A 15,696-nucleotide genomic window follows, 5' to 3' on the forward strand; every position below is an offset into this window, starting at 1 on the left:
GTCTGGTGTGGAGGCCAGGTTTCAGGTTCCAATTTGCTTTAGGACCTTGGGCGAATCATTTCTCATCGACGATCACGTTTCTCCAACCTGTAAAACGAAGGGATGGGACAAACGAACGGTCTCGAGCTTCCTTACAGATGGAAGTCTTTTGAGTCTCCGGGGAAGCAGGCGCCCAGCAGGGCAGCTGACTGGCCGGTGTCCGGGGGTTGTAGGGAACACGAGGTTTGGAGACAGTTATTGGGTTGGAAGGGACTCCAATACCTGCTTCCAAGGGCAGGCCGCCGCGGGGTCGACGCAGAAGGGAAGGAAGAAGGAAGGGCGGGGCTGGCCCCCCTGCGCCCGCCCCGCGCCTGGCGCGCCCCTGCCCGCCCCTGGCGCGGCCCAGCCCAGCCCAGCCAGCCCGGCGGGCGGGTCACACGCGCCGCTGGCCGGCCGTCTCCCGCGCCCAGTGCGCCGCGCTGCAGTGCCCGGCGCCCCTGCCCCGCGCCGCCGTCCGCGCCCACCGCCTGCCCGGCGCTCCCGGCCACGGTGACCCTGCTTAGGGAGCTGGGCCGAGCGGGCATGGCCCGCCGGGGGGCCGCCGCGCTGTCGCTGGCCCTCGTGCTTCTGGGGGTGGCTCTGGCCGGGGATGGGGCCCAAGGCGCAGCCCTCGAGGACCCCGACTACTACGTGCAGGAGATCTGGAGCCAGGAGCCCTACTACGCGCGCCCAGAGCCGGAGCCGTTCTCGCCGCCGCTGCCCGCGGGGGCCCAGGAGGAGGAGCAGGAGCCGCGCCCACCGGAGCCCAGGCCGTCTAAGAAGGCAACCAAGCCCAAGAAAGTTCCCAAGAGGGAAAAGTTGGCTCCGGAGACGCCTCCACCAGGTAAGTAACTCTGCGCTGGGAGGCCCGAGGGGGCGCCCGTGGCCGTGCGCCTCTCCGCGGTGGTCTGCTGGGTTTGAGGGGACAGCTGGCTTCTCAGTCCGTGTGTCTGGGATGAAGGAGCCCCGAGAACCTCCGCATCGCTCCCCCCTCCGCCCCGCACTCCGCGGGCCCCTCCGAGGTCCCCAGGCTTGAACCTGGCCAGCATTTCCCTCGGGTAGAGACAGCTGTGCAGTTGAGAAGCTGCCTGGCGAGCTGGGTCCCTCGTGCCCCAAGTTTGAAATTTACCGATTTACTGAGCAAAAGGTCTTTCTGCCGGACACTCTTACTTCTGTGCCTACTTTTCAGTCTTCCTACAGGGCGTATTCTTGAGAGTGAATTTCCGATTTGGCAATGTGAATGGCTGGTGTATTTTGGCACAATGGCCTGAGGAAAGCACAGCAGTGAGCCTTTACCCAGCGTGTCCCCTCTCAGCTCCTTCCCCATCTCTTGCTTTCTATGGGTCCCTTGAATTCTTTGCTCTGTTGGGGCAGGAGGGCATAGCCTCTGCTGGGGAACCTGGGGCTGCACCCAGATCCTGGTGCCTCCCCCCACCCCCAAAAGGCCAGCAGTACCTGGTAGCCTGGTATCTTTCGTCCATCCCCAGTTTCCGCCAGCCCAGTCTTGGGGAAATGACTTCATTCAGTTTCTTACACTCCTTGCGAATGTGGATGTTCTCTTAATTCTTCCAAATGTTCTTTGCTCAAATTGCAAAAGGCTGTGGTCCTAGTATTTCAAGATTGAGGAGTGAGCCGGCTTATGGCCAAATTCTCTGGCCTTTAATGGCCTTCCTTGAAAGGAGATACATGCTGGTGGCAACTTATACAGCTCCAAGCATGGCAGGAATCACCACTGTTTGGTTAAATTGTTCATGAAAGTCTGCAGTAAGGCAGTGGGACAGGAGTGGAGATGGGGACACAGAACCCTTGAGTGTGTGGACGCATATCAGCAGCCCCTTTGCAAGTACTTGGGGGCGGGGGGCGGGGAGCATCCTGCAATATTTTGGTTTTAGGCAACTCTGTGAATGAGCAGCCAGTTCTGCCACTTGCATGACCCTGAACAGAACCATCCAGAATTTCCAATATTTTCTGGGGAGTTATGAAAATGAAGATTTGGAAAAGCCACAGTGGCTTAATAACAGGAAGCAAGAGTGGGAAGAGACCCTCATGTTGGTAGAACGTCTGCCGTGACTCCATTGGAGCTGTATGTACAACTGTCTCATTTAATTCTTTTAGTGGCGTGGATTTTCTTGTTATTTTACAGACCCTGAGGCCTTGACAATTTAATAACTTGCTCAGTGTCACTCGCTGGCTTGGGAGATTGGAAAGGCCTTTTTGGGTTTGGTAGTTTGAATCAGATTTGCATGTTCTGTGTTTAGCACTGTGCTGGGCAAGGAACGGTGGGTGGGTGGGAGACACATATGTTAGGTTCTGGTATTTATTGGGGGGATACAGGAGAGGGGAGTGTAGGAGAAACCCCAGACTGAGCGTCTGAGGACCACACTTAACACCCAGGTCTGGGGCTGGGCACTCAGCTCCCTGGACCTCTCCCTGGCCTCACTTTACTTTGCCAGTTGTTCTAGAAGCTTTTCAACAAGATTCCAGTGTGTTAATACATGGTTGTGCTCGTCTGTCTGTGAACCCTTCATCCATCCCACAGGTTGTTACCAAGAACCTGCTCAATATGGGGTGCTGGGGCGGTCCTGGGGGGAAGGAGAGCCACATAGCCCCTGCCCCCACCCTTGTGGAATGGAAGTTGGGGGACTTTGAGAGACTAATGGCAGGTGTGCTGAAGTTTGGATCGCTGGTCCCCAAACTGAAAACTCGTCCTTGGAAATTCCAGACTTGGCGCAGAGACTCAGCTCAAGGCCTCCCAGGGGAGCGGCCTCCGGGCCTGCCATGTTTGTAATGCATTGTGTGGGGCTTTTTAGAGCACCCCCGACTATAACAAGCAAAGTGTGACATTTATCACCCACTTTTGACTCCTATCCTTTTTGTGGGTGGTGGTGGGGAGAGAAGGGCATTTGGCCGGTGGACGCCTCCTCCCTGGATCCCAAATGGGGGAGACTGGTTTAAGAATGACCTTGATTAGGGGAGTCAGTGGTAGTTTTCTGCAGTTAAACTGTGTTAAGAGAAACTATTTTTTTCCCCACTTTAAGTGGTGGCTTGATGTATGTACTGCTCCTGATATAATACAAGCATTCATCTCTGCACTGGACTGTTTCATAAACAGGTGTCATATCTCAGGAAGGCATTGATTTATAGAGGAAGAAGAAACAGTGGGTCTCGGTTAAGGTGTTTAGTGTGAACTTGAGGTCTCGGCTTCGCTAGGTGGACAGTGCATGCCATGTACTGAGCCCCGAGGTGGGAGTGAGAGGTTAGACTCAGAGAGGAATAAGCATGTGAAAGCTTTCATAATGAATTGAAAAGTTTATCATGTGCTTTGTCTCTGCAGATGATAAAATGTTTTCCAGACAGCCCTCGTCTTGCGCAAATGTTCTGTGTGTCAGGTTCCAGCGGGGATTCTTGTCTCCATCTCATAGGAAGGTTGACTTAAGGAGCCAGGGGCATGGGGATTGGAGCTCCGTGTGAGTTTTGGCTCTGATGCTTGGCTGCTGTCTCACACAACCACAGAAATGTGCAGTGGACATCATGTGCTGATGTCCTGGGGATGGCTTGGACGGCTGAACCCTGTGGTTAATTGAGAGCATTGCCTTTTTCTAGGAGTGGCTGATTCCCCGAGAAGTGCAGCCCTGATTTACTGAATAGAGTGGAATCTTTAAAAAAAAATGCTTAAGGTTTTATTTTGAATAACTGGAGACTCACAGGAAATTGCAAAAGTAGTGTAGTATATGCAAGAGCAAAACCAGGAAATTGACATGGCGACAATACTATTAACTGGATTATATACCTTACATTTCAGCAGTTTTTACATGCACTCGTGTGTGCGTGTGTCGTTCTTTGCAACTTTATTACATGTACAGATTTGTGGAATCACCATCAGGAGGCAGAACTGTGCAATCCTTTTTTGAGACTGAGTGAACTCAGCATCGTACAATTTCTGAGCGCGTCACTGTGAATATCAGTTAATTCCAGGATTTTAGAACTTGAAGGAAATGAAGCAGCCATCATTGGGTCCAGTGAACCCTGTTCCTTGCACGAGTCTGGTGGTGGGAGGCTGGTCTCTGCTCACACCTGTCTGCTAAGGACTCTCCCCACCTCCCATGATGGCCCATTTACTGGATAACAGTACTGATGACCAGAATGTTGTTTTAGCCACAGGGACGTCGGGACCTGCCTGCCTGCTTTTCTCTAATTCCATTCAGTCAACTGTTTCTAGTGAATCCAGTAGTTTCTAGATGCCTGCAGTTGGACTGCTTTGGGATTCAGAGAGGGAGTATCCGATTCCCAGTTTTCATTACCCCAGGTGAAGAGAAGATAAGGGACCACATTTTGGGCATGCCAGGGGGTTTGGGTTGCATTTACTTTGCGTGTCATCTCCAAGTTGGTGACCTTGGTTTGTGGTTATACTCTTTTTAGAGAATAAAATGGAACAGAGAAATAAACCATAAGTATATAACTCACTTACCTCTTCCCTCCCAAGTGGCAGTAAGAAATAAACAAGCTAATAAACAAGACACTAAATAGGTGATTTGAAGAATTTGTTTACACCCCCCTTCCCCCCACTGTGTCCTGGGTTAGAAGTAGGCTAAGTTATGCAGCCTTTGCTTTTTGGGTTCCTACTTGTTTGCTTGTTTGTCGCGTTCTTCAAGGAACAGGGAGAACGCGCCACTGTTTGAATATGCTCATGCCCACATCGCATCCCTAGTCCTGGTCCGTAGTTCCCAGCCGTGGAATTTGCAGAGTGGGCAGCGAGCCACGTTTGTTTGTATGTCTGTGCCCAGAATCTGCAAGTTTGCATTTTGTACTGTGTTGTGCCCCAGCCATGGTAGAGGTGGGGGGAGGGGGGCAATAACTAAAGAGTTGTTATTCGAGCATATGGGATTGTAAACAAAGCCCTTTCTGTGTGTGCGCTGTAAGCCAGTTGCTGGAAAGACCTTCACTTGTAAGCCTTGCTCATCTCTCCCGGGGGTCTTTCTGTGTTTGGCCTTCAGATGGAAACATCTTCTCTTGGGCAAAGCTGGAGGGTGAGGGTTAGGAGAATGTGTTTGCAAATATTTTAGTATGTATTTTAAAAGTGATCCAATGCTTTCAGCACACCTAAACAAGTAACAAGAAATCTTTATATCATGACTTTATATGCTCACTTGAAGAGTTCAATCCAAAGTGTTTTGTCCAGATAAACTCCCTACAAAATTCTGAGGGAAAGGACGTTTTATAAAAAAGGTCATTTCATGTACCTCAGCAAGCAGCTTTCTAAGATACACCTCTTTCCAAAATGCTTTCCAAAATCAACTATTCATGCTGGCAGGTCCTCCCTGCCTGTGCCCATGGTTCCAGAAACCAGGGTTTGTGCATAGATAATAAAGGGGAGACACTCCATGGTTGGGGAAGCTGGATTGGATGCTGTGTTTCTTAAAAATAGCCACCGTGTTTCCCGTGTGCTTCAAGCAACCTCGGCTGCCAGGTCTCATGGTGGATGACGCCTTCAGTGCCCAGACAATGGCAGCCTGCGTCCTGGAGACTGGATTTTTGAGATGGAGTCTGCTGGCTTTCCCCGAGGGGCCAGAGAGCCTGGGCTATCAGGCTTGGTGTCTCCAGGAATGGCTCTGCCCTCTGTGGCCTTCTTGGGTCCTTGCCGCCATAGCTGCCCCTCTGGGATCATGAAACCTGTGATTTGGGGTGTCTTTGGATGGCCACGGGAAAGGCTGACATCCATAACTGGCTGGCATCCTGTCAGCTATTCATCTGGGCCCCATAGGATGGTTATAGTGGCACAAGACACTTCTTCAAATGTGAATTTAAGACTAACATTATGGATTTTTATGGAATACTCAAGATGTGTAGGTGTTTGCCAAAGCTTGTTCAGGATCGGAGAGAGCTGGACTCAAAATCTGGCTCTGCCACCTACAGGCACGTGTGACTTCTCTAAGCCTCAGACTCCTCACTGTCACATGGGAATATTAATAAGCCACACTTCCCCAGGTGGTGTGTGGTTAGATGGGTCAACATGCAGCCTCCCAGCCTTCGGACGGACAGTTCAGAGGCACTTTCTATCCAGTTCCCCAAAGTCCCCAGCCAAGGGGAGTCCCAGAAGGTCCTGCTCCACATTGCAGCCCGGGCAATTGGCATTTCCTCCTCTGCATCTCCTTCCCTTCACTTCTGCTTTGTGGAGTCACCTCCTAGATACCCTTCTATACCGAGGCCTTGTCTCAGGCTGTTTCCAGGCTGAATCCAAACTGAGACAGGCAAGTACCCACGGAGCCTGGCACCTCTGCACCCGCGGCTGTTACGTGGTGGCTCTTTCTTTAAAGAGCTCCTTATCTGGTTGCCAGTCAGGAACGTGGCTGGGTATGGCTGTCTCTCAGGCCCCAGGGACCCTGATGGAAACCAGGCCTTCTGCACAAAAGCTGCCCCAGGGGAGGGCAGAGGCTCACCGGGAAGAAGCTGAAATGGGGGAGGGGAGGGCTTTTGACTGATTGATGGACTGGCTGATTTTGGTCTAGCCCTGGTGACTAGTACTTAGAAAATTGCACTGGTGCCACCATCTCCACCCCAGACCTTCCAGGCCACCAAGTAGGCGAAGCACGCTTCTCATTCAGCTGCTCTGCCTGCCTTTCAGGATTCGCCCGATCCCTGGAAAACCCATTTCCACGGGGAGCTTGACTGTCTCAGAACTGGATAAAGGCACAGGCTGTTTCCTGCCCACGTCCTGGCCTTGTGCTAACAGCCACTGGAGGACGAGTGTGTAGCCACCATTGTTCAGGCTTTTCATGCTCACCTGCAGAGTCCTCCTGGCTCTCATGTGTGAGGTTGTCTGCAGACGTGCATAGGTTGCCGTGTTTTAGAAAGCTGTAATTATTGTCTGTCCCTGTGCCATCAGGCTGCATATCTGGGGTGCTCCTGAGAGCCTGCTGTGCACGTGGGGAGGCCTCCCCGCTCATGTGAGTTTCTCAACAGGAGGCGGGCGAGGGGCTTAGGACTCCAGCTCAGCCCTTCCCAAGACGGAGTGCAAATGCCGTTGGGCTGGAATTTCCTGGGGAAAATGCAAATATGCAGCAAAGAATTTTTCAGTTTCTGGGGTTTGCTACTGTAAGCTCCTTGTATAGAGAGGAAAAAATAGTTTCCTATCAAACAAGAAGCACTCTATTTATCACCATCGACCAGAATAGAACATGGGGCCTGCATTGGCAATTCAGTTTTGCTACTTTTAAGGAATTTAGTTTTGTCACGCAGCCCAGATGGAGATGTTGATTTGATTCTGGCTCCTTCTCGGTACGCTATTTCCACTTTACTCTCTTCTTTCATCTGGACAGACCATATGTTGCCTTTCTTGTTATAGGAGAGGAGGGGCTGGGAAGGGCCTAGACTCTGCCACCTCCTGGCTGTCAGTGACCTTGGGTGTGTCTGTTCCCCCTTCTGAGCCTCTGTGTCCCCACCTGTGAAATAATGTTCATAGTAAGCTTCCCACCCTCAGTGGGACCTTGCCAAGATCAAATGTTATAATCTACGTGAAAATGCCTCGTAAATTGTGAATCACACCCCACATGTTGGCTGTTATTCTCCCAGCAACTGGAATGGTGCTTTGTGATGTGTGGGGGCTCGATAGTGATATTAACCATGAAAAGATGAAAGCCGTCTTTTTCCCAGTGGTTCCTATAGTCAGTCACTGCCCTGAGCACTTGCCATGTATTATATATTATTTGTTTCTTCCCCATAATTGCCATGGAGGCAGGTACCATGCCTCCTCGTTTTACTGACGAGGGAACAGGGCATGGAGAGGTGAAGTGGGTCACCAAGGACACGTCGCGGTCAGTGCAGCGGCAGTGCCGGGAATGGGTCCTCAGGCCAGTGTATCACTTGGGGCTGCGTCTTCCTGTGAGAAAGTGGCTGGGTCCTGCCTGTTGTCTCTGCCCCCTTGCCATTCCCTTCAGAGCTTCTGTCCCCCACATGTGGTGCCCCGGGGGAATCAACCTCTCAGGGATAGTGCACATGTGCCCCACAGCTGGGCCCTTATTGGATTCCCAGAGCTGAGCGGGGACGTTTTTGTCATGGGCGTGGATCTGGCGTATGCGAGGTGAGGTTGAGCGTGTCGCCTGGGCCAGGCTCTGTGACACGCATTCCTGCGTCATTGATGGAGACTGCAGAGAGGTGGCCCTGGGAGAGAGCAGGCTCCCAACGAATGGCCGAGGACTGTGATGGTGCATTCGGGGAGGGTTGTGACGGAACATTTCTTTCCCAGAACTGGCTTTTTCCTCACATATTTTGTAAAACTTTATTCCCCCCCCTTAATATCTTATCTCTCTGCCAAATCAGACTCCACATTCGCAGAAGTTATGGCACCAGTTTTGCCAATCAGGGTTTTTATAGACCCTCAGTCAGGCTCTTTCAGAAAAGGCCACCTTTGAACGTCACTGGCCATGACATTCCTCCCCACAGAAATGGCACAGATGCCCAGGTGACATCAGGCTGATGTCAGAGGCTCCCAGGCTGGCGGCCTTCCTCTGGCCTTTCTGGATGTTTTGGCTCATTGACTTCCTCAACTCGAGGGGGATACTTGATTTTGTGATTTTTCAGCTTATATGAAAAATGGAAGCCACTCCCAGTGGGCATCACCCAAGAATCCGACAGAGAGAACTGTTCTTGGCTGGGCCCAATGCGCACTTTGTATGTTTTGAAGATTTAAGTTTTTCTTGAGAAATATCTTTTTCCTTTTGGTGACTGTAGAACAATCTGAAATGATTTCATTAAGTGGCATAATCTACTCTATGGTTTTGGTAATTCAACTTGCTTCATAAAGTCCAGACTAAGTATCTTTCTCCACAGACCTGCCCTCCTCTTGTTTTTGTCTGTCATTGAGTGACTCATTCATTCGTTCATTCATTCATTCATTGGTCACCACACATTATATGCCATAGTCTAGAACTAGAACAGTGAGGGAAAGCAGACGCAGTTCCTGCCCCACACACAGAGCAGCACAGTGTGCGGAACTGCTGGGGGCTTGGCTGCGATGGCTCCCAGCTGCTCCCTTCTCTGGAGCATTGCCCTTGGCAGGTTCTAGCTCCCACTCCCCAACTGGTCAGTGTGTAGCCAGAGGCTAACCAGCACTAGTCTCAAAGAGGAGGCGGGGGGAGCTACCTGTGCAGGCCCCGCTCTAGACCTCCCCGTGGGATCAGACTGTCAGACTCTCACTAAGAATGCGGTCTTGCTTAGCTCCTTCCTCTGCCTCGTCCTGCTTCCTCCTCCCCTTTCTCCGTAGAGCCCTTCCTCAATACACCCCACGTACCTGAACGCCTGCATCAGGCTCTGCTTAGAGGCAACTGGACTGCAGACAGGTGCTAGCAGAGCCCAGCAAAGGAGGCACTGATTTAGGTGGGGAGTTCAGGAAATCCAATTCCAGGGGGGGATACAGAGCTGAGATTTGTAGGATCAGCAGGAGTTAATTAGATGGAGATGAATGGATGGACGCTGCAGGAGGAAGAACAGCACGTGCCAAGTGCTGGTGGGAAGGAAACATGAACTGAAGGCTGAAAGGAAGCTGGTGTTCCTGGAGCAGAGACAGAGGGATCATGGTTTGGGAGGAAGCTGGAGGGGCCCGTGGGGCTTGAGCAGGCAGGCGTCCTGGCCTCGATAAGGAGTCTCCTCACCAGGGCCTTGCAGAGCGTTGGTGGTCTGCAGTTCCAGTTCTTTTTATCAGTTAGATGTGGTGTCACTCTCTGGGCCCCAGTGAGGATGAAAGCTACAACCACAGGGCGTTTTGCACTCTTAGAATCGTAAGGGTCTGCAAGTAGACGTTGTTTTCTCAGGAGGGTTTATTTCCCTGTGTGTTCCTAAGAACAGGCTTCTTCTCCGTTAACCAGCAGCAGCTCAAAGTCCAGGCACCTCACTGGGGACAGGGGAGGCAGAGGCAGAGATGCTGCTCTGCAGAAGGTGCTTCAGTTCTCACCACCCTGGGACAACTGGGACGTATGTCAGAGTAAAGGCATGTCTCTCTGTCTTTCTTTTTAGGTAAAAATAGCAACAGAAGAGGCGTGAGAACCAAGAGCTCTGAGAAGGCTGCCAGTGATGATCACAGCGTCCCCATGGCCCATGGTGATGTCATAGCGGGTGAGTGAGACCCTGTGGAGAGCCCGACGCCAGTGCCATCACCGGTCCAGCGACAGTGCTGGCCCTGGGAGCAGCCGCCACCACAGATTCCTGCGTGGGGCTGCCAGGGAGCTGCTGCTGCTCCTGAACCATCGGTGTGGGGGTGAACACCTCCGTAGCTGCTCTCTCTTCTGCCGTGCACAGTAACTCACAGCCAGATTTTCCCGTGAGTTCTGGATTTTCCAGAGCTCCTGGTTACCTTCCCTGCCCCTCCCCCTTCCTCCCCAAAGACACCATTGTTTTCTTTCTTGTGGGGCCTCAGAGCTGCCCCCAAGCTTGGCTGTGCCATTCTTACCTCCCAGCCAGACTCAGGGGCCTCCGGGGTCAGAGAGTAAGTCTTCCACTTACAAGCATGCGATCCTCGTCTTGGCCTCTTCCTGCCACGTAATTTAATTACTTGGGATGATTGAAGCCATTAGTTCTAGACTCAGAGGCAAACTCTGGTCCCTGAGTGACAGCTACGTATTCCTATTACCATTACTATTGTTTGTTTCTGTTACCCTGAACTGTGGTATCTAGGATCACACTTCTGCTAACATTAGTAATAGAAACCATTTATTAAGCACTTGAGCTCTCAGGCATTACTAGGCGTTGGGCCTCACATTTTGACATCTTCCAATGCCCCTCTGAGTATTGTGGATACTATTACCATCATCATCGTCGTCGTCGTCAGCATCCTATCCATATTTTACAGATAAGGAAAATGAGATTTGGTAATATGAGTCATTTGCCTATGGCTATGCAGCTTGGAGGTGGCAAGACAGGGATTGGTACCCAAGATTTTCTGATTCTAGACTTTCTGCTCAGCAGCACAGCTGCTCAAAATAAAAAGGGCATTTCACAAATTTGCGTTTACAGAGGCAGGACCTGTTTCAGTGGCCATGTGAGCCTATAAACCACACAACAGAGTTGATTGTCACCAAGGGAATCGCATGTTCCCTTAGTCATAAGGTAACGATTTGGGGCAGTGTTTCTAACTAAGAACTCACCAGCAAAGAAATCCTAGATGTGGCTAACAGTGGATAGTAAAATAAAAACAGGAGTTCAAGCAAAAATGAACCTCTGCAGTCACTTAACAAATGAGAATGACATTCCGTCTGCAAGTGGGCAGGTGTGTACTGTACCATTGTCATCAAGAGGACCCCGCACGTCAGAAGGGTGTGCTGAGGGCACCCGAGACGTTGGGGCTGTGTTTCTGCGTTTCTGCATTTCTAAATGGGTGGTCATATGACTCCCCACCTTGGGTGGGCCTCGGCATGACTTTGTGTCGCCAATAAAACATCCCCTCAGTCTTACAAACGCTACGAAGCAGCTAAAGCAGCTTCCAGTGCTGGCCTCCCTCTCTGGGTGCTTGCTGCCATCAGCTCTGGGCCTAGAAGTTCCTTACTATCTTGTTCATTCTTAAGTACTTTTTTTTTTTTTAAATTGGGGACTATTAGGGAACAGTGTATTTCTCCAGGGCCCATCAGCTCCAAGTCGTTGTCCTTCAATCCAGTTGTGGAGGGTGCAGCTCAGCTCCAAGTCCAGTTGCTGTTTTCAATCTTTAGTTGCAGGGGGTACAGCCCACCATCCCATGTGGGAATTGAACCGGCAACCTTGCTGCCGAGAGCTCACACTCTAACCAACTCAGCCATCCGGCCGCCCCTCCGGCAGCTCAGTGGCAGCTTGTTGTCTTCAATCTAGTTGTGGAGGGCACAGCTCACTGGCCCGTGTGGGAATCGAACCAACCCTGTTGTTCAGAGCTCACGCTCTAACTAGCTGAGCCAACCGGCCGCCCCATCTTAAGTACTTTTAAACATATTTTTAAAAAATATTTTGTCCAGATTTTTTCAGTGGCTCAGCAGATGTGTTGCTGTGCAGTATCTTAGTTCCTTGTTACTGTAATAGGAAGTTGTTGAAATTTTGGGAGTTATTTTCAGAAAAATTTTTCAGTGCCCATTTCACTGCACATATGCACATGTACGTGTGCACACACACGCAGACACATACACTTAAGTCTGTACGTGCCTCCTGTTCTGCCACGGGTACGTTCCCCTTCCCCCACTCAAAATTGTTCCACTGACCTTGACCTAAGAGCTCTTCCTGAATGGGTTGGGATCACTGGCCTCAAAAGCAACCACCGTGTCTCTGATTCCTTGAGCGTCCTTTGGCCTGTGAAATTTCTTTACGTTGCTCTTCTGTTCAGCTAGAATTGAGGACAACCCTGGTTGGTAGAGAAGCGGTGGAGGTCCCTGCTATGCAAACATGGAAGGAAGAGAAATGATGGCGGGCATGGAGGTGTTGTTCCTGGAGGCAGGTGGCACAGCAGCTAGGAACACAGGCCTGGGGTCGGGCGGAGGTGCCTGTGGGATGGTGCTGGGCAGCACAGGGCCTAAGGTGTCCGGCTGGGCACTCGCTGGAGCCTGTGTGCATCCCCCTCTCAGCACCTCCCTGGTGGCACTGGGGGGCCTTTCTGGAGATGTGGCAGAATGAAGGGGTTGGGGTGGAACAGATGTCAGCTGCATCGTGTGCAAGGTGACAGGTGGAACAGATGTCACCTTCATCATGTGCAAGGTGACAGGTGGAACAGATGTTACTTGCTTTGTTTTCAGGGTGGTGGGTGGTAGAGTTATAAAGCACATTGAGCTATGTGAGTGGATGGCATCAGAGGGCTTGTGTCAGATGTGGATTCACCTCTGGGGAACTTTAGCTTTGAGGGAGAGGTTATGACCATGACTAAGGATCAGTGTCAACTGGGGCAAGTATCCAAATTCCATCTTGGATATTATTCTGTAATAGTATATGCAGGTGGCTGGCTTATTGGTCTAGGTCTTTACTTCTCTCTATGTTCATATCCTTTGCTGTGCAGCTTCAGTTTCCTTCACCAAAGGTGAAAGCCCCTTGACTTCGGGCTGGTCTGTCTGCCTTAGGAAGGCCAATAGAATATGGTGAGTGACAAGGTGCTGCTCTGAGACAAGGTCATAAGAGGCTTTGTTTGTTTCCACTTGCTTCTTGCACCGCTGTCCTGTCCATGAGAAGAATGTGTGCACCTCGGCCATTGGTCCAAGGAGGCTGAGAGAGGAGTGGAGCAAATACAGCCCCTGCCGCCTGGAGCCGCCAGCCGAGCCCAGCTGATCTGTAGACACCTAAGAAGTTCATGCCTGTTGTGTGCCACTGGAGTTGTTGCTTGTTACATAGCAGTAGCTAACTGATACAAAGTAGCTAACTGAAGTCAAAGAAGATCCTTATTTTTTAAAATGTGGCATAGAATTCTGTTAAAGGGATGTTCTAGAATTTATTTAATCCCCTCATGATGGAAATTTATGTGGTTCCCAATATTTTGCTACTATTAAACAGTGTTGCCATGGAATTACCACATGCCCGTGTCATTGACCCTGCGTTGGTTGAACAAGAACTCCCTACTTGGCATTCAGAACCCACCATGTTTTGACTCATTTCTGGTCTCTGCCTCCCTTTCTTTCCAGCCAGATGGGAGCTTGTTTCTCACACATGTCCTGTGCTGAAAACATGGCTTATGTGTTTCCTCTGTAGGGACCTGGACAGGCATCTAAGTTGGTGATCGAGAGGACAGTTTTGGGTCAGGCTGTACCCTCACTGGCTGTGAGACTCTGGGCAAGTTACTAACTACTCTATGACTCAGTTTCCTTCTCCGTAAAGTGGGGATGATATCCCTTTATAGGGTTATTGTGAAGACGAAATGATGCATAGCACACATAGCACACAGTAAGCCCTCAGCAAGCACTGGCAATGATTTTTATTTGCTATCTTGGGATTTTTCTGTGCCTCAGTTACAGGAGTTGGCAAACATTTTTAAAGGATCAGATCATAAATTTATGCTTTACTGGCCAAGAAGTAAAATCGAGGCTATTATTATGTAGGTACTTAAATAATCATTTAAATTATAACCATTAAAAAATGTAAAGACCATTTTTAAATCACAGCCTTACAAATGCAGGTGGTGGGCTAGATTTGGCCCTGACCTGGGCTGTGGCTTGCCTACCCCTGCCTTAGAACTTCATGGTTCTGCAAATGCTGCCTCCATGAAGCCTGCCCTGATCACCTGTCTTCTGCTTTCCTGTACCTCTTCCTTATGGTCCCCGTCGCCTCCTGTCTCACATCATAGTGATTCCTATGCATGGCTCTTCTGTTCTGGGAGGCTTGAGTGCTTCAGAGCAGGGCCCCCGTCTGATCGATCAGGGTGTACCCAGTGTTGGTAGCAGCACTTGACACAATGGCAAACTTGTTTACTGAGCACCTGCGCTGTGCCAGAACTAGTGTTCTGGGCTACCGAACAGGTGTCCCATGTGTGTTCAAGTGGATTCTCCATGATTAGACATCAGGGCTAGCCCTCCACATGAAGTGCTCTTTGATCTGCAGGAAGGAAGCATGATTTCCGGCCATCGTGGAAGTAGGATGGTTTTCCCAAAGCTATACACGTTGTTGAATAGCAAGACCCTTGGTTCCTCTCCATCGTGCCTGGGCTAGGTTGCTGGGTGAGATTTAAGGGCTGAGGGTTCAACCAGGTACCATGCTTGGAGATTGCCCTACATTGTGTGTGTCTGTGTGTGTGTGTGTGTGTGTGTGTGTGTGTGTGTGTGTGTATTAAACTTGAGGGTTTTTATTGTATCTCAGATGGTTTGGTTTTCATCCAAGCCCTTGTTGTGAGTTTCTCCGCATTGTTGCACAGCCAGATGGTTCTCTGAGGCTCAGCTCTGCTCTTCTCCCAGACATCTGGCACAGCTGTTGAGGGTGGTGGTGTAAATCCCAGACTCCTGGTTCTGGAGGAGTGGCTGACATGCTCTTGGCTGCCCTGACAGATGCTATGATAAATGGTCCCATCTGTATTTCAGACTTCTTTGGAAGTGAGTCGGGGCACGAGGGACAGATTGAGACACAGCCTCTTGGACAAGCCTTCGTCAGGAAACCTGAGAAACGTGGGCACTGGAAAACCCAGGGCTCCGGCCCCCCTTGCTGTTTTCTCCACTTTTGACTCCATCTTGCCCCAAAGTTATTTTTGAGTCTCTAAAATGAAATGTGTGCCTTGTAAGGCTTTTCTAGCTTTCCTTTACAATCTGGAGAGATTTGTTTTGTTTTTCCAGTGGTTTTGTGGCAGGGTCTTCACTGGGTTGGATTAGGGGTCTTGGGCGTGCTTTGCCCACAGTAAACTGTAAGCTGAGTGTTTATTAAAACCACATGACAGTGTGGCCAGCCTGGGCCATAGGCTTCAGCAGCCTTGGTCTGAAACTACAGCCACAGTGGACTTGCTGGCCTAGAAATACCTCCCAAGGGTCAGGGGACAGAGCTCTGATGTGCTTGGTAGTACCGATGGGTGTCAGTTAAAGGCTCCCATCATTTCTGTCACCCCATTGTCCCCAAGGATGGTTTTGTGTGACCAAGGTCACACTGTTGCATTTGCCAAGTGTGAATTCTAGTGCTGCAGCTCCGTCCTCACGACCAAGTCCAGTACATGTGCCCCTCTTGCTCTTGGGGTTTTGTTCTTGTGACAGACACTCTGCCTGTGTCCTTCCCTTC

At 50.6% G+C, this 15,696-nt stretch overlaps 1 protein-coding gene across 1 annotated transcript in view; it reads left to right on the forward strand.

The window, feature by feature from the left end:
* Positions 1–376: 376 nt before the first annotated feature.
* Positions 377–15,696, forward strand: part of CPXM2 (carboxypeptidase X, M14 family member 2) — a 98,515-nt gene continuing 83,195 nt past the window's right edge. The window contains exons 1-2 of the mRNA XM_019742217.3: positions 377–862; positions 10,027–10,125. Coding sequence (XP_019597776.1) covers positions 562–862; positions 10,027–10,125 — 400 coding nt within the window. The 5' untranslated portion in view covers positions 377–561. The remainder of the gene's footprint in view (positions 863–10,026; positions 10,126–15,696) is intronic.

The sequence above is a fragment of the Rhinolophus sinicus genome, chromosome 15 (genome assembly GCF_057876585.1).
Source record: "Rhinolophus sinicus isolate RSI-liver-muscle chromosome 15, RSI-T2T, whole genome shotgun sequence".
Classification (NCBI taxonomy): domain Eukaryota; kingdom Metazoa; phylum Chordata; class Mammalia; order Chiroptera; family Rhinolophidae; genus Rhinolophus; species Rhinolophus sinicus.